Source organism: Pteronotus mesoamericanus, unplaced genomic scaffold (assembly GCF_021234165.1).
Source record: "Pteronotus mesoamericanus isolate MK-2021 breed Mesoamerican mustached bat unplaced genomic scaffold, CSHL_Meso_final contig_50, whole genome shotgun sequence".
Taxonomy (NCBI): Eukaryota; Metazoa; Chordata; class Mammalia; order Chiroptera; family Mormoopidae; genus Pteronotus; species Pteronotus mesoamericanus.
The window spans coordinates 27,802,088-27,827,659 of record NW_026555186.1 but is presented as its reverse complement, the minus strand read 5'-3'; the positions used below and the strand labels follow the sequence as shown (position 1 = coordinate 27,827,659).

Genomic DNA, 25,572 nt, shown 5'->3' with positions numbered 1-25,572 from the left:
CCAAGTAATCATGCCATTTGGGAAGAAAAATTCAAACTGATTTTCTATTACCTGGGCCTTTGTTCTTAGAGGCTCATACATACACCTTTTCATCTCTAACTACAGCAGAAGTATACTTGATAATTGCAAAATGGGAATCAGCTTTTAAAGAGGCCAATGCTGTACTCTCCTGTTCAGTGTATACAGCTTAAATGCACACTGCAATGGCTATTTGGGTTTGGCTGCCCAGTATTTATGCCCTTCCTCACAGCCCCAGTATCCAAAAGTAGTTCAGTGAGATGATAAATCTGATCAAACTCTCTATAGGGAAGAGAATTTTAATGTGCATGCAACACCAGCGTGCCATTAATGTTGTAGAGTTGGAGAATATAATGGAGAACGATAAATGGTCATGTGACCCCTAGTGGGAATCATAGGTCAGTTACCACCCCGGCTGGACTTTACAGGCTTTCAGGCCTCAGGGTTAATCCAAACAAGAAAAAGGTTACTGCTTACACTTATCAGTATTGACTTCTCATAATTTACTGGAACTGGAAAAAAGTATAACAAAATGTATACAATTTAGTAATTGTACAAAACATTAATTTAGGAAGATGATATTGGTTATTCATCAAAGTGAAGACTCAACATGTTTTTCACTGCCACTTCTCTGAAAAGTTCAGATAAATAAGTCACTGGATGAAAAGTCACAACAGAAGCAAGTTCAAGTTTACAGACAGCTTCCACAACGATGCTGCAGACGTGACCATTCAGAGGCTCTCATGTTGCCATGACATTCACCAGTGGAATGTTCTCCAGAGTCCGTCTTCCACACGAGCCATCAGCTCTCCAAGACCAACACTTGAAGCATTAGATGTAATACAAAATAAGGACTTCTTTTATTACTTATACAAAACTTGTATATTAAAAAAAATTAAGATCCAACAACTCTGCCGACCCCCTGAGAAAGCTGAGAGCTTTTATGGATCCATCAAAGAGCCCTGGGTGCATGTTTCAGTCACCAACCTCCTGGCCACAGGAACAAGGCACACTCCTCCAGGGCCATTCACACTGGCTCTGACCCTTGACTTGCCCTTTCATTGGGCTCCACAAGCAAACCAGGGCTTCCTGGACTACATTAAAGAACACTGTCATCTCTGGCCTGAGCGCAGAGTGTTTTATCAGTGTAGTCTTTTTGTGATTTTTATTTACTCCTTCAATACTCTCAATAAACTAGCATAAGAAGCTCTATTACAACATACACAGATTTGATACAGTTCTTTACAAAAAACTGTCTAGATTTTTCAGCTAAATAAATGTAAGCATCATTAAGAAATTAAACTTGGTTAGAGAAATGGCATTTTTCTTCAAACCTATTTTCCATCCTCTGAGTTCTCAGAGGGGTCACAGACTTCTATGTTCTTGATAAACAGAACCACCTTCATCTAAGCCAGCAATTTTCAACCAGTGTGCCACAAGAATTTTTAAAGCATATAATACCTGACTAGTTTAGACAGGGGCACTGGCCTCCTTCCCCTTAGATTGTCAAATGAAAAAATGACAACAGCCAACACAATAGCCATCCAGTGTGAGTGAATCAAAATTATATCTGTTTTTTGGGGTGTTTTTTTTTTTTTTTTTTGGTCAGATGGGGGAAAAAAAAATTTTTTTTGGTGTGCCACAGATTTTAATTGGTTTGTATGCGCCACAAGATGGAAAAGGTTGAAAATCACTGGTCTAAGCAATATTAAGATCTCTGGTATCTTTAATAAAGAACACAAACTGTTTCTTAAAGCACTATATTGAAAGATATGTTATAGCCAATCTAGACATACATTTACATTTCAACAAGAGGCCTCACTGAACAAACAGCCTGCAGAGATAAGTGTAGTGATTTGTTTTCCTGATAGAGAACTATTTTATACTGCTTAGCACATTATTCTGTGGTTGGTAATAAGAGTAATTCTTCCCTTGAAGAAAGCAGGTTCTCTTCTGAAGAATCACACTGGCTACCCCCCAAAAAAATCAAAATAGACCAGCACCAAATGAAGTAGCAGTTTACAAAAAATAAACTTAACTCTTATTTCTTAAAATTCTACAACCCAGGCTTAATAAATTACTATGAAATCAGGAATTTTGTCAGCTGCAGTATAATTTAAAAGTCCATTTTCAACCCAGTGTGCTGGAGGTGTCAGGGAAGTGCCACCTCATACTGATCACCATGAACTCCATGAATTTCGTCAAAAGAAAACACTTTTTTCCCCACGCGTTTTCTCTTTCAGAAGCGAACTGTCAATCACGACCTGTGACGCTTGGAAGCATAATAGCCATGTTGAGATCTTTCCAAAGAGCACAGCACCTAAAGCATTAAACTGTCTTCAGAGCTGAGGAATCTGCACGGAGAGAAGAACCTCAGGTCTTTGTGAAAGAGCCAAACACCAAGCAGTCATCTCACCGATCATATCTATTCATTCTCAACAAAAGAACCTTGAGCTTTTTAATTCACAGATTTTATGTTAGTCCTTTAGAACACAACACCCGTATTTCAGTTCAGAACTGCCAGGCCATTCAAGCAGCCTGCTTGGTGCAAGTTCCATGGGGGTCTTGTAAATTTATTTTTGACCTACGGGAAAAAGAGACAAAGAGATATACCAAATATCAAGACTACAGAATTTTAAGTTGGGACTATTGCATCTGAATACTAGGTTTTTATACTCCCTATTTTGAGAACAGAAAACACATTAAATAAATCTTTTGGTCTTTACCTGTTGTGAATCATGTGACTTTTGACAAGATGTCCTGCTGCCAATGCTGCCATCAGTGACAATTCCCCAGCCATTACTGTACCACACACGATTCTGGCGAGCTGCCGGGCATTTTCCCCCGGATTGTCTTCGCACGCCCCTTGAACACCTAGCATCTGCAGCCACAGAGAGACAGAGCAGGACTCACCCTTAAAGTCACAGCAACAATTTCCTATTCAGTCAACTAAAATAAGGGCAACTACATGATGTTAGAACAGAACTAGACTCCCCTTAATTTCCCAAGGTTTGACGGCCAGTACTGACAACATATATACCATACAGAGTAAACATACAGAGCCCGGCTGGCAGCGCACTTTCTTTTGCTCTCTTAACCTACCTTCTCAATTCACTAAGCATATGACCAAACATGCTTACTTGGACAAGGCGGATGGGAAACAAAAGAATGAAAAGACAGCTAAAATATAGAGCTGAGTCATATGTCGTGGCAGGCAGAAACAGAGATCTCAGCGAGAACTAGGCTTGAGGTCACCTGTGTTTCATACCTGCAAACAGGCTTGCTGAGGGAGCAGGTTGGTCCCACCACCCACAGTTCCAATTTCTATAGAGGGCATGGTGCAACTGATGTACAGATCTTCATTGGTGGGACCACTTGTTTCCATTAATGTAATACAGTTTGAACTACCAACATTCTGTGCTGCATCCTGGGGGGAGGGAAAAGAAAGAAACTAAAACTTCTCTTACTTAGAACAATAAAAGAGATAAGAAGTAGAGGCCGGGGTCCTCACCTGTCCACACGCAATGTAGATGGCAGTGACAATGTTTGCTGCGTGGGCATTGTAACCTCCAATGCTCCCGGCCATGGCAGAGCCCACCAGATTCTTATTAATATTGACCTCAATCATAGCTTCCGTAGTAGTCTTTAACACCTAGAAAACGGAGGTGTACACCCATTACATCTCCATCCGGATATCCAGGGGTACGTTACCCACATCTGTCTTTCTTTTTATTTTTTTTAAAATGCAGACTGATTTTACTTATTTTCTTAAATATCAAGATCCATTATAAAATATTAAAAAATTTAAATCTGTTATAAAGTCTCAGCAATTAAAATAACATGACTCCTGCGCAGAAATAATCAAGTAGATCAATGAAATAAAATGAACATTCGAGAAACAAACATATATATCTATCTAACAACGGAATATATGATTAAATTGATATTTCAAGTCAATGGGGAAAATGAGGCTTATTCAACAAATAGGTGCCTGGACCACTATTACTTGAAATAAAACAAATATACAGCCCTATTTCATACATTATACAAAAAAAATTTCAGGTGAGTTAAAAATCAATATGTAAAATCTAAGGAGTTTTCAGAGAAAATTCAATATAATATTTTTCTTACCCTGAAGTAACATATTCAAACCCAGAAGCTATAAAGTAAAATATTGACAATATGACTATATTAAGCATTTAAGACTATGCGGCAATATACATATATAAAAAAGTTAAAGGACAAGTAATAGAATAGGAAAATATTTGCAGCACATCTAAAAAAGGGGTTAATTGTATTGTGTTGTTTTGTTTTTTAGGGTAAAAACTATGCAAATCTTTAATCAAAAAATGGATAAAGAATACCAGAAAGTCATTTAAAGCTTTTTAAAAATAGAAATAGGCAAGAAATATACAAAAACAGGTTTAGTTTCAACAATAAAGGAACAATTAAAATAACATCATTGTCACAATCAGATTAATACATATTAAAAATATTGGTAATATCAAGTATTGGTGATTGTGAAAGGAACTGGTTTTCTTTATCTTCTTAAAGCAGTCCCTTTAGCATATTTTACAATGCTGGCTTCGTGGAGGTGTATTCCTTTAGCCTTCTTTTGTCCGAGGCAACTCCTTATTTCATCTTCCATTTTAATTAAGGGCCTTGCTGGATAGAGCAGTCTTGGTTGCAGGTCTTTGTTTTTCATTCCTTGGAATATTTCTTGCCATTCCCTTCTGGCTTGTAATGTTTCTGTTGAGAAGTCAGCTGCTAGCCGTATTGGGGCTCCCTTGTATATTACTACCTCTTTCTCCCTTGCTGCCTTTAGGATTCTGTTTGTCTTTGATATCTGCCATTTTAATTATATGTCTGGGACTGGGCCTCATTGGGTTCCTCTTGAATGGGACCCTCTGTGCTTCCTGAACTTGTGACTCTTTCTCTCCTCCAATTAAGGAAGTTTCCCATCATTACTTTTTCAAACAGGTTCTCTATCCCTTCCTCACCCTCTTCTCCTTCTGATATCCCTATTACATGGATATTATTATGTTTCTGGCTGTCCTGCATTTCCCTGAATGCCTCTTCATTCTTTCTGAGTCTTTTTTCATTTTCTGGCTTTTTCTGGGATCTTTTTTTCTCCCTTATCCTCCAGCTCGCTGATTCATTCCTCTCCTTCATCTAGTCTGCTTTTGATTCCTTCTACTGTGTTCTATAATTCAGAAATTGTATTCTTCATTTCCTCTTGTCTCTTACTAATAGTTTCTATATCCTTTTTCATGCTGATTTAGTTTGCAGTAAGTTCCTCATAGATTCCCTGTAGTTTCTTGTAGTTCTCACTTAGCTCACCGAGCTCATTGAGCTTCCTTAGAACCATTGTTTTGAACTCAATATCTGATAGTTTAGTTGTCTCTATTTCATTTATTTCTCTTTCTGGGTATTCCTCCTTTCTCTTCGACTGGGTTGTTTCTTTGTCTTCCCATTATTTGTGAGGCTCTTCTCTTCTGCTTCTTAAATTGATCTGTCATTTCCTGACTTTGTGGTGTGTCCACATCTGTCTTTCTGTACCTCCAGAAAACAAGGAAGTTTAGATGTGGCCCCATGTAAGCCCTGTCCTCAATAGAGAGAGTATCAGTTAAGATTGTTCCTGTGAATGCCACCGACAGACAGATGGGCAAGATATGATCAACAGTTATCTTTAACGTAAAACATACAGCCATATGTTAAAACTTTACTTTGAATGCTAATACTCCTCCAATTTTTTAATCCAAATAAAGATTAACAAAATAAAATATTTATCCAATCACTCACATCTCTGACAACCTTGGCTGGAATGACAGCTTCACAAACAACAGACTTTCCTCTCCCCTCTATCCAATTTATAGCAGCAGGCTTCTTGTCAGTACAATAGTTACCACTAACTGCAAGGATCTGCATTTCAGGGAAATATTCATGGAGTTTCAAAAGTGCTTTCTCCGTACCCTGAAAACAACAACAAAAAAATTACATTAAAAGGCACAGTTATTTACAGATCAGAGGCTTTATTTGTATCTAATAGTAATACTTCTAAGTACAGTAACTACAATAATTTTGATTTCAAATAATATAACTATACTTAAAAGAAACTAAGCACAAAAGTAATTTCTTAGTCAGGTGTAGATTGCTAATGGTTCTTTCTAGGTATGAAAACACACTCCTTTCTAGTTATTGATGAATAGAATGTAGTTAAGAGTATGAAAAAATAGTCAGTGAGAATAATCACATTCATGCCACTGGAGGGTGTTACCCAACCCATGATCAACATTTAATAAATTCTTTCTTCTGGTTATTAAATTGTTACCCAAAAGCCCAATTTATGAAGCCTGAAAGGAGAGGTCAGATATGAAAGTAAACCTTGCCATTAATGGAAAGTTTATGGGATTTACATTATATGGACTATAAACAAGACCTCTAAACGATTTCCAATTAAGTGAAATTAATTCAGTTAACTCACACCTCAATAACCCAAAACATACTGGCAGACAATTAAACAATGTTTTTCAATTGTGGTAAAATACACATAACATAGAATTTACTATCTTAAGCATTTTCAAGTTTATAGTTTAGTAGTTTTAAGTATGTCCGCCTTGTTGTACAACAAATCTCCAGAACTCTTTTTATCTTGCAAAACTGAAACTCTATACCTATTAAATAACTCTTCCATTCCCCTTTCTCCTCAGCCCCCAGCAACCACCATTCCACTTTCTATAATTTTACTCATCTAGGTATCTCATCAGTGGGTATCCTAGTATTTATTTTTTGTAACCAGAGTATTTCACTTAACAAGTGAACCTCAAGATTCATTCACAGTTAGCATGTCAGAATTTTCTTTCTTTTTAGGGTTAAATAGTATTTCATTGTATACACACAACACATTTTGTTTATCCATTCATCCACCAATAGAGAATTTGGGCTGCTGTGACCTTTTGGCTATTGTGCAGAATGCTGCTGTGGCCAAGGGTGCACAATGTCTCTTTGAGACCTTCCTTTCAATTCTTTTAGGTATATACCCAGAAGTGGAATTGCTGGATAATAAATATATTTAAAGAACCACTGTGCTGTTTATTGGCAATTTTTAAAGCTTATGCATTTTTCCCTCACTAGGGTACTGGTGTGGCTCAGTGGGTTGGGAGTCATCATGCAAACAGAAAAATCATGGTTTGATTCCCAGTCAGGGCACATACCTGGGGTACGGGACAGGTCCCTGGCTGGGGGCGTGCTGCTCCTCATGCAAATCAATGTTCCTCTCTCTCTTTCTCCCTCCCTCCCCCTCTCCCTCAAAATATTAAAAAAAAAAATATTTTAGCTTCTTAAATAAAAGTCTTAAAGTTCCTAAAAGAGGTCAACTTTCAAGGTTTATACAGCAAAGTTTTGAAGTGCTAACCCCAAGATTCTTCCCATCCCGAGTAGACCCAGAACATATATAATGCCAAGTCTAAATTAAATATATCAAAAAAACCACCAATCAACAAATGCCTGATATATATAATGAGTTACATGAAAAATGTTTCCATCAATTACTTCTTTGAGTAAACAGATGTATATGGTATAATATTAAAAGTACGGAGGGCATAAAGAAGACAGCAAGTCTGCTCCCGACATCTGTCTCCCTGACAATGAGGTCCCCTTTCCTGGGACGCTCTTTCAAGCTCTGTTTTAGTCTATCTGCGCTCACCTTCGAAATCATGTTCATCCCCATGGCATCTCCTGACCTGGACTGGAAACGAATATAAAGGTTGCGCCCAGCTATACTCATATGAAGTTTCTGTAGACGTGCAAACCTATCAACCAAAGAAACAGATTTTTTTTAAAGAAAATGTAAGTTATCTTAAAATCTAGTTTGGTTGGTTCATTTTATTCGTAAGAGAAACCCCATGGAGATTACTTAATGTGTTTTGTTCTTTAAACATTTTATCAGAATACTATATCAACTCTCTCATTATATGCTGCAAGGAAGGGAGGGCTACAGTCATTTCATTATAGGTAAACTTTAGAAGTCCAAATAAAGACAAGCATATAAATCTGAACTATACTGGGGATATCATTTGTATTGTTTATGCTTCTTTGTAAGTTTAATTTTCTGTATTCAAAGTAAATCAACTATACTAATATTTACTTCTATCCTGCTTCCAAAATCATCTCTCAGGCAATTCTGCCAGAGGACAATTTTAAGTCAAAACTCTTCTAGTGAGCCTTATAAAATCAACACACAAACTTACTAGCTCACACTAGGTGAGCTTTCTAATTCACCTCTGTGGAGGTATTCATTTAGATTAACATTCCGTTCCCCCACCCCAAACCAAGCATTAACACTACAAATTTTGAATAAATGGATTTAAAGTTGATATTTTATGTCACTTCAAGCTGGCAATATGTTAACAGTTACATTTAGTGATCAAAGAAGATGGCATTGGTTCTGAAATAGACATAAATGAACTTAGAAACCCCCACACATACCTGCTGGTGCTGTCGAATGCTTCCTTTATCACTGTGAAGCCTTCAGGTGTTTCAAGCCAGGCCTTCACTTCTGCAGAGTCAGAAGCACGGGGAAGACGCACCACTGGGCCACGCGTCATCCCATCTGCGAGGATTCGGCTGCTGGCACCCCCACCGAGCTATGCAGCGTATGTTACAGAAGCACAGATTAATGTTGAAAGCACTTCTGCTTATCCCAATAGGTGTCCCCGATTGCCCCCAATCTCCTCCCATTGTCTCACCGACAGTGTATCCTAAAACAGGCAAATATAAAACATGCCAACTTACACCTATTGCTCGGCAGCCTCTATTAGTGCTGGCCACAAGACAACCTTCTGTTGTTGCCATTGGAACCTGAAATTCTTTTCCGTCCAGGCACAGAGGTCCGGCCACTCCAACAGGGATGGGCATATATCCAATAACATTCTCACAACAAGCTCCCATCACCTAAACGGTAAAGTTAGGAACCAAGTGGAAATCTGTGTTGCAAATACACGGCTCTTGTCATTAAAACTTTATTCAACTTAACCTTTTAGTATATTTTTCAACAAAATTTTTATTTACTCTTTAAAAGTATTTAAGATACTAAAATATTTACGTAATGACTATAAATACCAAAAGGAAGTATATTTTGAATTTCTATGGCCTACATCATAAACAGAATACAAAATTACAGTGAAATGACTTTAAAAGGAAAATATAAAACTATGTACTCATGGAAAAGATGAGCTGGGGGCGGGAGAGAAGCAAAAGACTAAAACTATAAGAGTAAAAAGTTACAAAGCAAACCTTCTAAAATCAATAGAATAACATACCAAGGAGTAATTATAGTCCCTGTAAGGTAGATAGCGGAGAGAAGAAGGCTCTGGGAGTTTTTTGGAAAGTAGCTGTCGGCGGATAGACACGCCTCGTTCATGGCTTTCCATCAGAGTTTCCAATTTGTAAGCGGGGATATGCTTAGCATTGACTAACTGGATGATCTCAGCATCACTGAGGAACTTGGCGCCTTTCTAAAGAAATGGAAAAAAAACAGAAGGGAGTTGAGGGAGAGAGATGACGAAAGACTCTGAAGAACTGTACTTCATATTATTCATATTAAATAAACAATTTAATCGAAATAATGCTCTCAACAGAGCTAAAACACAAGTAAGAGTAGAACCTAAAGGACTTTGGCATTCTAAAGAACATGATTTGAGAAGAAATAAGAATATCAAAATGAAAGTAAATTCTTCATAAAAATGTGACAAACCAACATAAGTCCAAAACACTAAATTTTGCAAGTAAGTTCCTTGGAAAAAAAAATCCCTCATTAAAATTCTGACACCCACCCTATACGTATCGATAACTCTGTATATAGCAAGACAGCTGAGATACTGCTACATGTTAACAGGATGAGGCAAAGGAAAGTGATAAAACAAACACAACCCTATTTTCACCCATATGTAGATAAGCTAAAAATGAACCAGGTTAGGCAGATATGGATAGAACGCAGCATCACACTAAAGCATGAATGGCCTCTTCATGTAGGTAGGAACCCTGTTCAAATCTCAGAAAGGAAAGTAAGCTTCTTCATGAGCATTAAGCTTACTTTAAAAAAAAACACCAGAACCTTCTTCTATCTCTGAGGTTCATTTCTATATTAAACCTTTGATAGGCCTCAACACACATGAGAGAGTAAAGTAGTTTCTCATCTCCGTAATAAGAGTAATAAAATAGAACGAGCACTGACCCTTGAGCCAGTAAATCTTGGACTCTCGGTCCCAGCTTTACAATTTCCTAGATGTATTACTTTGGGAAATATTGAAACCTTTGGAGCCTCAGCTTTCTCATCTGAAAAATGGGGATAATTCCACCTATCTCACAAAGTTGTGGGGAATAAATAAGACCACTGCCTGTAAATCATGCAACACAGTGCCTAGAACTTAGTAGGTACTCAGTAGCTAAAACTTCCTTCCTTCACTAAAAAAGCCCTTTTTCTTAAGAAAGGTACCACGTTTGAGTGTATTTTGTTTTCCTCACCTGTGCATTCCCAAGTATCTGCAGACATTCTTCAGTAGGCCGAGGCTCCTTGGGAAGTTCAATTTTAGGTTCCTGGGTCTCTAGTTCTGGCGAAGCATTGAGTGAAGAGGAATCACCAACCACAAACGCAGCTCTGCTTGAGGTATCAGTTTCTGCCACTAAGGGTTTTATAACCTCAGCTGTTAGAAAAATCAAATGAAATCTCACAACACTAAACATAAGGACTAAAACTGACTCCACTTCTTAACAAATCAGCATTGTAAGAAACGAAAACGAAGAGAGTAACAAATCACCTTTTCTTTCTCTGTTTATCTTTGCTTCCTCCTCCACTGCATGGAATTTCTGGTTATTTCTGACCACTACAGGGTCACGTCTACAACAATCGTCTGGGACTTTCTTTTGGGTCACTACAGGAGATGTGATAGGGTTTTTTAATGAAAGTGTAGATTCTGTCTCTGCTTGTTCAAAGAAGATGTACTTGACAGCCAGAAGGAGAGCTAAACTTAGGGTAATAACTTGTTCAATATCCATGCTGATCATTCTAAATAAAAGAAAGCAAATTATAATGTTATTACTTGAAAATGTAAAGGGCACCACCTGAACTTTTAGTAGCACAGAGTACCAAGATTAATATACAACAAAGTAGGTATCAGGTAACTTACTTAGAGAGATAAAATTGCCAGAGGGAAACACTTGGTTCAATTCTCTTGGACACATTTTCATCCAAACCTAAAGGAACCTTAGAATTTTCTGCTGTGCTGTTTTGAGGAGACGGATCAGCTATCCAGCGACTGTGAGCATGAACAAGAACCAAGCCTAGAGACTGAAATAAAATTTTTAAAAAATTATATATTTTCTACATATCAGCAAAACCTAAACTTCTTATCTTTAGCAACTGGATAACCAGACACTATCGCCTTTGGCCTCCCCTTAGCATGAAAAGAAAGCCCCAAACTTGCTATGTGACTATAGTACTGGCCTCACTGAACTACTGAGCACATTCCAAAGAACAGGTTTTCAGTGACAGAAAGTGGAGGAACCTGAAAAATCTGTTTATGGGAGAGACACTAAGAAAGACCAGGAGCTTCTAAGAAACAAGTTAAGAAAAGAAGTAAAGAGAAATATCAGCGAAAGAGCCAAAAACTATAGAAAGATGACAAAAGAAGAAAATAAAATCAAAACTGAAAAGCAGAATATGATATTGGAACAGAAGGTACTGAAGGGAGAAGAAAACTATGTAATTACCATAATCATCTTAACCCTCTGAGTAACAGGATTCGGTTTATTTTCTTCTTCTTCTAAAACTCGGGCAAAATGACTGAGCTGCCAAATTGGACGACCCTCGCGGCTTTCCCGAGAAAGCTACAAAGTAAGTCAGTGTTACATTAGAAAGTACTGCTTTCATTTAAGTGAACTGATACAATGAGAAATATTACTCTTCTATTAATGTTGCTGTAAGAACTGCTCTTACCTCCAAAACCAAGGACACACAAGCTGGGAAGAAAGTCATGAACACGAAGTAGTTGGCAAGAACTGACATGCAGCCAAAGCAGCACATAATTTCAAGCTGACGCACACCTAGTAAGAGAAAAATCAAATGTACAATTATTAAAGCATGTGTATTTTTGATGCCGTATACTCACAAGACTCTTCCCATAGGTATACAAATACATGAGAATATAGCGTGTCAATCTCTTTGTCATCTACTAGAAAAAGAATTAGGAACTCAGAGGTGATGTCAAGCCCGAGAGGATAGATAATCCTCTCCCATGTCACCAAAATCACAAAGCCAGGCAGTATGGTAGCCTTTAATGTACATTTAATAATCCCCTTTTTTTAAATGCTCTGTTTTGAGATAATGATATCTAATAGAACACACCTCCCACAGTTTTATACTATTGATCCAATTCTACTCTTTACCACAAAAGCAATTCACCTGTGGACCAAGGACTTTATATAAAAATAAAACATACTGCCAGTTCCACCATTCCTGATATAGTGTCATAATAAACTATACTCTAATTTCAGTATAACTCTGCTAAACTCTAATTTCAGTATAACCTCTATAGTACCTGTTGATGTTCTTGTATTTTTGTTATTTTCATTGTTTGAAAAATGATATAATGCAAAAAGAAATCTCAAGATACAAAAATAACAACTGTTCCACTAGACAATGGTTGAGGTGTCATCTAGTAATCGTCTCAAATAGAAGGTAACAGAATTATAGAGCTGGAAAAGACTTTAAATAATCAAATCCTACCCCTTCACTTTCCAAATAAACTTGAATATAAAACATATTTCCAATGTCACTCATATTAAATGTAAAAATATTCCCATTTTTAAATAAAAACTGCCAAATAGAGTAATACAAAAAACTCAGTTTTACTTTATTTTCTGAATCGTGATAAACCATTGGACTAATTAATAGAACAAGAGCATACACTGCAGTTTTAAAAATTCCATAGCAATTACTCTCAAATATGGAAATTAAGGAGAACACAAAATTACAACAACAAAAGCATTATGAACAGCCTACATTTTAAATGGCAGTCAAATATAATCTTTTCAGACTTACGATCATGGAAACTATACTAAACCAGCACCTTTTACAACCTGGAAATCTACTACTTCCTCTGTGCAGCAGTAATGACGGGTGCCGTACATTCCAGGTTACTCTTCCTTCCAAGTAGTATCTCTGAGCCACTTTGCTACCATACAAAGAGCATTAATTTCTATATTTCCAGAAAGTGAAGGTTTTTTTACATTTTTTTATTGATTTTCCCAAAGGGTTACTTCCTAGTTAATATGTGTTAAATCTGTCCTTTCTAAAACTTTACCTTAATCCAAATCCCAAACAATTATTCCTTTTCTGTACAGCTATAAATGTCTCCCAACTGGCTTCTCCAACAACAAATATGATCACTTCATTCATCCACTTCCCTGACCTATCATGGAGCTCATCACCCTACTTTCCACATCAGTTTTCACTGCTTTCCATGTCAGTTTCAAAAGATTAATTCAGGGTTTCAGGGCCTACTAAGAGTTTCTGGCTGGTCTTCCTTATCCTCTTATTTACTCTCCTTTGCTTGAATGAAATCACACAGGTACGTTTTTCACCTAATCAAAACATTTTTCTGGATTGTCATGGTAGTTACATGATTATATTGTTGTCAAAACTCAGAATTTTACCCAAAAAGAGATTTTGAAGAATGTACATTTAAAAAAATTATTTAAAAAATGTCTTTACTAAATAAAATTTTGTTGAATGACAGATTAAATAAATGAAAAAACTGACCCTCAGGAAGTTTTAATTAACATTATATATATCGCAATATAATACACTACCTAGTGAAGAGACCTCAACTAATAGTGACAACTAACTACTGTCTTAAAACTTAGATCATTTGCTTTTGAAAGAATGAATCCCTTTGATATTTACCATATAATTCTCTACTGTCAAACTGAAAAAATGCCACATACTGTTTGATTAAATCTTCTCAGTCATCTTATTAGGAGGATCTAACTTAGTTTTGTCCAGCTCCTGACTCTTGCACTATCTTCTACATGACAAAACACAAGGAACCAAATTGGTCATTTATTATAGTATGGGCAACAGCAGGGTCTGGAAGATGCTTTCCAGAAAAGCCTTGGAATACAATCTTACAAAACCAAAGAACAAAAACACCACAAAGTAATCAAAGAGTGCTGCACTGAAAAAGATGGCAAGAGTAAACAATAAATCAGAAATCTACTACTAAGTTAACATTAAAACAAACAGGTCAGTTATACCAACATACTCATATAATCGAAACACTTAAGAATAACATCAGTCTTTTCAATCAGGATTTAAGAATAACCAATGCAATCTAAATGTTCTTTTTTTCTCTTTATTACAAACTTATTTTAAAATATATTAAAAATTGCTTACAAACCTGACATGGTTCCAACTCCAATCACAAGGCATTCTACAAGAGCATCAAGGGTGAATGTGGGGCCTAAAATTGCCATTCCACGAGCAATATTTTCCCTCACTTCATCCTAAAACACAGACCAAACGTTATCAATGAGGGTAAGATACAAAATGACTTTTAAAAATGTTAGCATACTACCAATCTAACTTAGTATGCAAAGAATAAAATATGCAATATGACAAGACTAACAAGCATTCTAAATGCAAAGTGCACCAATAAAATAATGGATTTAAAAGAAAAGCATATTTAGTGTACTGCTTTCCCTTTCTACTGAACAAGATATTTCTTGGAAAGATTCCTTTGAGGTGGTGCATGAATTCTGCCATTTAAATCTCACATAATTAAATTTTACAGTATTTTATATTTTTGCTACCACTGACAGAAGTATTTAGTTGCAAAAATTTTAAGACCATGTTACTATTATGAAACCTAAGTAATATCCTTGTCAAATCATGTCCCATCTCAAATGATCATAACTATTCATCAAATACATAATCAAGGCAGAACATGCTATTTTATACTCAGATACTCTGAAGGAAGATTGTTAAAAATGTTAGATTCTTTAAAGAGACTAATGAATACCAAGGTAAAACTTTATTGGGAAATAATGACAGTGGTTTCAAAGGGACTCTATCCTGAAGCACCTTTTTATTAGATCCTATCCTGCATTTTACTAGGTCGATACTCTTATCCAAAACTCTGAAATGTAACCTTAATTTCTGAAACATTCAAAAAGGAAAATGGAAAAGATTCCAAATTCTAGAAGCTATGGAATTGTAACTGAGTTGTCAGATAAATAAGACAGTTCCCAGGGTACTTAAGAAGACCAGTCTTAGGACTTTATAATTAAATTTACAATTATAGAAGGACTTCCAGTCAAGACGGTGGTGTAGGCAGGCATGGCTTGCCTCTTAGCACAACCACATCAAAATTACAACTAAAATATAGAACAACAATAACTCAGAACCATCAGAAATCAAGGTGAATGGAAGTCTGACAGTGCGGAATTAAAGAAACCACGTCCATCCAGATTGGTAGGAGGGGCACAGGCGTGGAACGGGATGGTCCCCCACCTACATGTGGATAAAAATTAAGGAGGGATATCTCAGGAGTGAGAAGTCCCAGCGCCACCCAGGCCCCCCAGCTCAGGGTTCCAGTGCCAGGAAGATATGTCCTCACAACTTTTGGCTGCAAAAACAAGCAGGGATTGAATTGGCAGAAGAAACCTCTGGAGCCCCAAGCAGTTCCTCTTAAAGAACCCACACACACACTCACCTACTCAGACTCATTCTCTCTGAGCTCTACCACTGGAGCAGCAGCTTGAAAGGCACCAGTGGCATAAAGGGAGGAAATGTCTGGCATTAAGGCAAGCAGAGGCCACTGTCCTTTTCCTGGTGCCTCTCCCCACAGAGCTGGCAAGCTGGTGCCATATCCGAGACTCTATCAATCTGGCTAACACCACTGGACCTGCCTTGGAGATCCCCAGAGACTTCACCCCACCCAACTTACAGACCCATGAGAGCTGCTTTTCTGTATGAATGGCTGGTCTTGGTTCATGCTTCACAACTTCCTAGATCCTATCAAATGGGCAACAGCTGGCTTCAGTGAGCCCCAGGCATGGCACCGGCAGTAGCCAGCCTAGCTTGACTTCGCCTGGGAATCTCCAAGCCCAGCACCAGTAGCAGCCACCTCAGATTACTTCATAGCTCAGGCAGGGTGACTCTGGGCAAAACACAGGCTGACCTTGGCCAGCGCCACCCAAGAAACTGCAGGGCTAGTATACCCTGCCCCTGAACAACTTGACCCTCCATGGAGGGTGGAGGTTGGCAGTAAGGGTCACAGCCAATCTTTGCAGCTGACTGGACTGGGTAAAACCCTCCCACTGATCTGCCAACAGCAACCAAAGCTCAACTACAAAAGGAGGGTGTACTCAGCCCACATGAAGGGTGTACCTCAAGCATCCAGTCTGGGTGATAGGGGAGGCTGTGCCACTGGACCCTACAGGACACATACCACATTAGGCCACACTACGAAGACACAGAGTCAAAGCAGCTCTACCTAATACATAAAAACAAACACTGGGAGGCTGCCAAAATGAGAAGACAAATAAACATGTCCCAAATGAAAGAACAGATCAAAACTCCAAAAAAAGAACAAAACAAAATGGAGATAAACAATCTATCAGAAGCAGAGTTCTAAATACTGATTATAAGGATACTCAAAGAACTTAGAGAGGACCTCAACAGCATAAAAAATTCCAGGCAGAATCAAAGGATACACTAATTGAAATAAAGAACAATTTACAGGGAAACAGTAGAGTGGATGAAGCCGAGAATCAAATCAATTATTTGGAATACAAGGAAGCAAAAAACAACAAATCAGAACAACAAGAAGAAAAGAGAATTTAAAAAAAAAAATAAGGAAAGTATAAGAAGCTTCTGGGACAACTTCAAGAGGTCCAACATTTGCATCACAGGGATGCCAGAAGGAGAGGAGCAAGAGCAAGAAATTGGAAATCTATTTGAAAAAATAATGAAAGAAAACTTCCCTAATTTGGTGAAGGAAATAGACATTCAAGTCCAGGAAGCACCCAAATAATATGATGGACATAAAGAGGCTCACTCCAAGACACATCATAATTAAAATGCCAAAGGTTAAAGATAAAGAGAGAATCTTAAAAGCAACAAGAGCAAAGCAGCCAGTTATCTAAATGGGAGTTCCCATAAGACTGTCAGCTGATTTCTCAAAAGAAACTTTGCAGGCTAGGAGGAATTGGCAACAAATATTCAAAGTCATGAAAAGCAGGGACCTACATCCAAGATTGTTCTACCCAGTAAAGCTATTATTTAGAATCGAAGGGCAAATAAAGCGCTTCCCAGACAAGAAAAAACTAAAGGAGTTCATCATCGCCAAACCATTATTATATGAAATGTTAAAGGGACTTATTTAAGGAAAAAAAAGATCAAAACTATGAACAATAAAATGCAATAGATACATATCAACAACTGAATCTAAAAAACAAACTAAGCAAACAAGAAGAATAGAGACAGAATCATGGATACGGAGAGCATTTTGATGGTTGCCAGATGGGAGGAGGGTGTGGGAAAATGGGTGAAAAGGTGAGGGGATTAAGTACAAATAGGTAGTTACAGAATAGCCATGGGGAGGTAAAGTACAGTATAGGAAATAGAGTAGCCAAAGATCTTATACACATGGCCTGCGGACATGAACAACGGTGGGGGGATTGCCTGAGGGAGCAGGGGGTGCTGGGTCGAGGTGGGCAGAGGAGGAAAAAATCAGGACAACTTTAATAACATAATCGGAAAATACAATTTAAAAAATAAAATACATTTACAATTATAGGTGATTCCTAAACCTCAGACTACAAAGAAACTCTACTATTAATCTTTCCTATGAATGTAAACAAACTGAAAAAAAACAAAACAAAAAAGGAGTGCTATTAACTTACATGTCTTATAAACAATACTTACCTGTGAGTTTGAACTGAGGGCAAACTTTGCTAGTGCACTTGCTCTGGAAAGATCAATCAAAAGAAGGAAAAAGGGCAAAGCTTCACTGGAAAAAAAACAAGATGATGAGGTACATTTAACAGAGGAAAACATATGGCTTTAAAATCTTTTCTAAAACAAAACTTGCTCCTTCTTACATTGTAGGATTCTCTAGTGTGTGTGCCTTTTTGCAGATCAAAAAGTCAATACCCTATACTCCTCTGACATCCTTAAAAATAAATATTCTAGTTGTTCAAAACATTTGTTAAAAATGTAAATACATTTATATAGAAACACCTTTTGATAATTTTATACCAAAATATCATTCTTAGTAAATAATGTCTCCTTGAATTAGCATGAGGAAAAAAAGTAGAATATATATAATTTTCCTTTCATTTATCGTTACTTCTGAGAAGTTAAACAACCTTACTGGAGAGTAAAGTGGCAAAAATGGCACTCAATTCTACTCACACAACCACTACACCTCATTCCTAAGAATTTGTCTTAAGAAAATGACTATGAATATGAACAAAAATTTATCTACAAAGACATGCAGCACAGTGTTGCTATTAATGGAGGAAATTAAGTAACCTAACAATCCAATTCTACATGACTAAATAAACTACAAAATATTCATACAGAGACATTAATAATAGGCAGCCACAACAAATAATTTAGTTTAGCATTAAGCACATGCAAAGATGTTGATAAACTATTATTAGTCAAAAATAAATTATAAAGCAGTATATATAGGATGATCTCAGAAGTTTTCTTGAAGTATTAAAAAAAATGGCGAAGGACATATATACCAAAATGTTAACAGTTTTTAAAAATAGCTAAATGATTACATGAAAACTTCCCTCTTATTTTCTAAAAAGTCTGAAAATTTACATATTACTTTATAAGTTCTTAATATTGAAGAAAATATATACAGGTATAATATATAAAAATAATATTTTGAAAAAAGTATTATTATGCTTTCAATACTTACTTCAAGCCTGTCAATTCTTTATCTAAAAAGTGAATGACAACTGTGCTGAATACGAAACTTGAGAAAATTGTGAAGAGGCCAGCAATACCTAAAATGACAAAATTCAACAAACTGAAAAATTCCATCCTTTATTACACAAATAACATATAGTCCTATAAATATTCTGAAATATTATTTTCTCCAGATTCTTAAGATTTCAAATATCAGAATGTCTCACTCCCAGTAATGAAAAAGTGAACTACTGAATGCACACAGCACACTTTAAGCAATACACACATTTCCATATACACAATTTGAATAAATATATGTACAGCCACAGCAAATAAAACAATCTGGTGGCACAAAGGAGTTAAATGTATAACCAAATGTATAGCCAAAGGTGTGGCTAGTGGGTTGGGCGTCTTCCCAGAAACTCAAGGTCACCAGTTCAATTTCCAGTCAGGGCACAAGCCTGGGTTGTGGGCCTGGCTCGGCTGGGGCACATGCAAGAGGCAACTGATTGATGTTTCTCTCACATATTGATTTCTCTCCTCTTCTCCCTCTCTTCCCCTCTCTAAAAATAAATATATTTTTAAAAAGGAAGTTAATACATAAAATGATTACCTAAAATATATTTTGATCCAAGTTGACGCAAATTCTGGAATTGGAAGTAAATATACAGGATTGCTATGCATCGTGTTATTGTCAGAATTATAATGTCACTGCTCAAAACATCCTATTGGGAGAGAGAAAAAAATCACAATAGTTATAGCTTTTAAAATAAGCAATAAAAAATAAAATTTTTTATTTTGTATGCATCATCAGTTTACATATTATTTTAACATAAATGTAGGCATAATACAAGTAAAACCACTAAATGTGCAAATCAAAAATTAAACCCATTTTTAAACAATCCATTGTTTAAGCTAATCACATTCACTGTTAATTATAAAAGCTGTATTTCTCAAGTAGAGGCAATTACACTCATTTATGTACAAAAAGGCAAAACAAGTGTTTTTGCGCATTTCCATACTGTATAAATAAATGAAAATTTGAAGTAAATTTACAAATACTAAAATATTTTACTCATAACTTTTTTGGTTATATAATCTCTTAAAAAAGATACTCGTTAGAAACTGAAAATGTAATTTGTTTATGCTAATATTAAATTAATTTCACAAACCTCTTCAAACTTTGGACACTCATAATTCCAACCACAGATCTTATTGTTGCCGGTGAACATGTTCATGGACATCATACAGATGGTCAGTGTCACTGTCCCCACTATGACTTCCCAAGGATGGGAGGCCACAAAGAGGCCATGCATTCGGAAAAGTCTTGACAACATTGTTACTCAGAATCTTTGGATCCTGGAAGGAATATCAAGTATGAACAATTAGTATACAGTTCACTGTATTTTTAGGAAAAGACTGTTGTAAACCCTGCTATAGTATGCAGTGTCTTGTACATATGAATAACACTATTTGATAGTGCTCTTTATAATTTTGGAAGATAATTATAAAATCAAAATAAGAGAACTCTGTTACTACTTTTTTACTCACAACACTTACATCCTCTATTATTCATTAGCAACCAACTTAAAAGCAGGTATTTCTTACAAATTGTATTAATTCCAGCATTTAAAATCAAATCAAATAAGTATCTCAGCCCTTGATATTACCTGAGCCAAGGAGAGCAATAAAGCAGAAAACAAAAGTGAGAAACAACTATTCATTTCTTTTTAATTACCCTGATGTAAAATGCATATAACACCCTCTTCATTCTCCACATTCTCATTATGTAAAAAGTAAATACCAAAGAACCTACTCTGGGACACCTCCTATAAATTATCTTAGTTTATAAAGCTCCTCAAGGGAGAGGCCCATTACACTTTAACATTCCATTCAACATCTGGCATAATGTCACCAGCCAAATGATGTTTAATAAACTTTCCTAACGTTGCTGTCACCCGAGAAAAGCCTTTTCCCAAACTTTTATAGCTCATCAAAATGCTAGAACATTATTTGAAAAAGAGGATGGCTGACCAAAGTAGGTGTCTATAGCATCCAAAAATTCCCAACAGAACACACAGGTAACTTAGATCTAGACTGCCATGACTAAACTTCCCCATGTTTGCTGGCTAAAGAATAATAATAATTTTGATATTCTGGTTTTTTAAAAATCTAATAGTCATTGATCTCTAACATAGGAACTTACAAGTCTTACTCCTTACTCTAAAATTAATATGCTTATGATAAAGCATATAAACTACCCATAAAAAATCAATTAAGATTTAAAAAGTAAGCTGATTGACACACTAGCACACTCATAAGAATTCAAATGAATCTCACATTTATGATAATAACTAAGAAGATGATTCATTCATTGAAGACAAAAAGTAAAAAGGCAAATCAAGGTAAAGAAAGCATTAATCTATTTAAAGACACCAAATCTATCTAAAGAAACCAAAGCAATCATCTCACACTGCATTCCTCTATGTTCTCGACACTTCAACCATACAAGGCCACCAGCTAGATATCTGGCTTTCAGTGTTCAGGCCACTGGATCAATTAGATAATGAAGTCAATAAAAAAAATTTTTGAGTCAGTAAAAAAAAATTTTTTAATAAAATAAAATAGAAAAAATAGCTGTGGGTAAGAACTTACTTCTTGAAACTTTCTGTTTCATGAAACTACACATACCATATATTTCATACTATGGGCCTCCATATTAAACAGCCGGTAGTCACTAAGACACATAACTGCGCCTTGCATCTGCCTGTGTTTATTCATGCTTTTTCAACCTTCCCCCAGTCTTACTCTTTTATCCTCAGCACTTGCACTCATATATAGCAGTTGCTCAACAAATACCTGCTTAATTAAAAATGTATTCTTAAACTACATCAACATGCCTTTTATTGACACATCCTGAAACAAACCTAAAGATTAGTTTTTTAAAAAATCGTCACCCTAGGATATGCTTCTTGATTTTAGAGAGAGAGGAAGGGGGGAGAGAGAGAAACATTGATCAGTTGCCTCTTGAATGCACGCCAACCAGAGATCGAACCTACCTACAACCTAGGTATGTGCCCTGATCAGAGATCAAACTTACAACCTTTCGGTGTATGGGCAATGCTCTAATCAACTGGGCCACCCAGCCAGGACAAGATTTTTTTTTTTTTGAAGTCACCAAGATATAAATATAACCCTACCCCCTCTGGTTCCCCAATTTAAGGCTGAATGTGGAGCATTCAAGGAATATATTAAATGGAGATGAGGTGGGGAAGTGAGGCAACATTGTATATATCAATAGTATTCTGGGAAATAAGCACTAACAAAAATACTTTCTTAATATTTAATATTAAATATAATTATAATTATTTATAATTATAAATAATAATATTTAATATTATTAAATAAGCAGGGACTTGGCCTTACAGTACTGGAGAGTATTAATCATATCTCAGATTTGAACCCTACTTCATTACAACCAAAAGCCTCACAAAAGATTTGCTTTTCATGATGGTCTTCGCTGTCACATAACTTCTTTCTTGAATTAAAAAACAAAACAAAACAAAACTGAAAAACCCCATAGACCTGTCTAAAGAATCAAAAGAAGTCAATGTTCCAGAAAATGAGTTCATTAAAAACACATTTCAAAACTAGGTTAAAATGATTTCTAACACTTCTTCTCCCAAAACCCCTCAATTTAGATCAACATATCCTTCACCATTAAAAAATTAATTCAGTTGAAATAAAATCTGAGCTGCTAGCAGGAAGGTACCCCAATCTAATCACAAATCAGTTTAGCATTATTAACTTATAGTTCTATAATTAGGCACATTATATTTTCCCTCAAAAAGATCTCATGGTAGCCCTGTAAATTCTGTGACATTTCTTTCCTGGATGTTATGTCATCTTTGCAACATTCAGGAAAAAAATTACACGTGATCCTGTGAACTATACCCCAGCACAGAGAACATGACTTATTTGGAAACAGAAACTGAGTAAAGGAATGTACAAAGGTGTAACAAAAATAACCATAACTATAAACTCATTTCTCATGAGCAAGCACTCTCCCCATATCTCTGGGATTATGCTGCAAAGCATTTAAGTGCCATGGAATCAAATCTTCCACTTTCATCAGCAGTTGCAAGTGGCCCTAACAGGCTACAGAAGGGCTTGGACAAATTCAATGGGTAGATATTTATGTCATGCTGCAACAAAAATAAAATTTACTTTAAAAATCGTATTGAACAGGTAATCTATTTTCCTTGCTTATTCAGAATGAAGTATGATATAAGCATTTCACAAAATTTTTCAAAAGAATGGATAATTTAAATTCAAACTCTAACCCAGTATGCTAATGGAACCACCTACAAAAGCCAATTGCAGAAGAGGATGCTTGGGCATCCTGCTCTAATTCTTTCCTTTGACTCAGTACCTCTCCTGTGCTACACATTCCAATATTTGATTATACACTTGCTTACACTGCTCTCAAATTAATTGCTGTATACATTATGTTCCTTTGAAGACAAACACCTTGCCTTATGCTGAGCCATTTTTAATTCCAACAGGATTCAACATCTGTTGTTTAACCTAATATCCTAGGGGAAAGATAGTTTCTTGCACTGAGAATCAGGAAACCCAGATTCTGCATCCAGTTCTATCATATGCTACCTGTTTATAAGTCATCTCTCCTCTTTATTCACTTATAAAGCTAGAGCTACAAAGTTTGGACAAAGTATTAAGTAGAACTATATGAAAAAAAAAAACTGCTATTTTTGTAGGTAAAAAACAGCCAAACTTCAAATATCAGCAATTTCATATGAGTAAAAGGACATTCATATACAGGATGTGGCAAAAGTAGATTTACAGTTGTGAGCTGGCAACACAGAGTTTATTCTGGTATTACTACTTATCATTGTATTATTTTCCATAAGAACAACTGTAAACCTACTTTTCGCTCTACCCTGTAGAAGTGATTATCCATGGTCTATAAATAAGAGCATAAAAGATTAAAAAGCAAATGCAGCCATCCCCACACACACTTTATCTTGAAATGATCATCCATGCGTCAGTTTGATGGAATGATGTAATCTTCACACTTTTTTTTTTTAAACCTTTATGTTACTAACTCCCATTTGTCCCTATTGGCAGGTTTATCCTAAATTCTGGAAAGACACTACAACAAAGCAGGTCCTTAAAATACAATCTATGCACACTCTCTAAATCATAAAATGTCTTTGCTTGGAGTGAAAAATAAATTCACAAGCAAACAAAAAAAATACATTCTCTACGTTGTGAGAGGCTGACATTATTTATCATGGCCTGGAAACCAATGTTTCCTGTAACTTTTCAGCACCAAGTCTAAGAAGGCATGTCCTCAAGCCGCGAAACATTTCAATAAATCACTTAAGATGGAGCACACATCAACCTTTTCCTACCGCAGAAACTGACTGTTCGATATCTGAACACCCAGGGTAGGTTTTTCCTAACTAAAACCAAGTAATTTTGAAAACCCTGAAGTTTTGGACTAAAAGACATCACCACCAAAGAGACTACACCCCTTACAAGAAAAAGGAAATAAAGTCCTTGGGCGCCTCCCTACATTGGCCTCCGCATCCTTTCAACCCGTTTCTCCTGGCCATAACAGGGCACAGCTATGCAGATCCCTGGTTTTCTCATGGCTCTGTGTTAGTTGCATCATTTACAGACACCTTCCACATCACTTTAAAAAAAGGTGCTGACGAACAGCACCGCCAGGGCGTGGACGACTGCACCGAAAGGGACCTTCTCGCGTGCTCTCGGAGAGCTGCGGCTGGGTCGCCCTCCAGCCCCCCAGTATTTCTCGAATCGAGGGTCTCCAGGGTCACCATCCTGCGACCCTTTCCGCCTAGAGGATCGTGAGAGCGCAGCCAGCACTGCTTAGATCGAACAGGGCCGGAAAAGGATGCCCCATCCCGCGGTCCGCCGTTGAGGCCCTGCCTAGCCCCCAGGCTTTCCCGGCATTGGTGTCGGCCACCTCCCTGCCGGCCGCGCATCGGGGACGTCAAATCGAAGTTCCTGCGAGACACGACTGCCACACCCGCAAATCCACCACCGCAGCTCCCGCCAGGTCCGCAGGAGATGTCTGCTGTCCCTTCCCAAGGCCTAGGGGAGCTTGAGAACCGCCGCCAACACGGCCCTTCTCCCGCTCCCACCCACCGCTGCCCCTCTCCCGCCGCCCGGTTCCCCTCCGCGGCCACTATGTGCCTCACCTCCTGATCTCACTAGAGGTCACCGAACACCGGCACCGCCGGCGCTTTCCCTGTCTCCAGTCAACAGAGACGCGGAGCGGAAGGAACCTTCAGCTGACGCACGCTCGGAGCCAGCCGAGCCTGAGACCAATGAGAAAGGATCGTCCGATCGTCTAGCCAATCATCTGGGGGCTACTCGGCCTGGTGGCGTTACGTCACGAACGGTCGCCTTAACAACCTCCCTCAGCTCGCACGGATGCAGAGATCCAGCAACGCACCATCTCTCACCATGGCTCGGCCAACCAATAGCTAGTCGAGTTCCAGCACTAGGGCCTGCCTATT

The 25,572-nt window shown here is 37.2% G+C and overlaps 1 protein-coding gene across 1 annotated transcript; it reads right to left on the bottom strand.

The window, feature by feature from the left end:
• Nucleotides 1-444: 444 nt before the first annotated feature.
• Nucleotides 445-25,358, bottom strand: HMGCR (3-hydroxy-3-methylglutaryl-CoA reductase). The gene is made up of 20 exons (XM_054578496.1): nucleotides 25,252-25,358; nucleotides 20,176-20,362; nucleotides 19,617-19,728; nucleotides 19,014-19,101; nucleotides 18,005-18,089; nucleotides 14,475-14,580; nucleotides 12,014-12,120; nucleotides 11,788-11,904; nucleotides 11,205-11,365; nucleotides 10,836-11,083; nucleotides 10,543-10,721; nucleotides 9,339-9,533; nucleotides 8,812-8,970; nucleotides 8,506-8,663; nucleotides 7,724-7,829; nucleotides 5,821-5,991; nucleotides 3,530-3,670; nucleotides 3,287-3,445; nucleotides 2,745-2,899; nucleotides 445-2,602 (listed from the first exon to the last, which is right to left on the bottom strand). Exons 2-20 carry the CDS (start codon nucleotides 20,338-20,340, stop codon nucleotides 2,548-2,550), a joined length of 2,667 nt encoding a protein of 888 aa, XP_054434471.1. The 5' UTR covers nucleotides 20,341-20,362; nucleotides 25,252-25,358; the 3' UTR covers nucleotides 445-2,547.
• Nucleotides 25,359-25,572: the final 214 nt, after the last annotated feature.

Bases quoted from the DNA above. Each gene is read 5' to 3' on its own strand.
- HMGCR (XM_054578496.1), bottom strand. From the start codon at position 20,340: ATGTTGTCAAGACTTTTCCGAATGCATGGCCTCTTTGTGGCCTCCCAT. The intron at 5,992-7,723 runs GTGAGCGCAGAT...TGTTGTTTTCAG, and splicing joins GGATGAACATGATTTCGAAG to GGTACGGAGAAAGCACTTTT. The intron at 2,900-3,286 runs GTATGAAACACA...CTGTGGCTGCAG, and splicing joins CTCAGCAAGCCTGTTTGCAG to ATGCTAGGTGTTCAAGGGGC.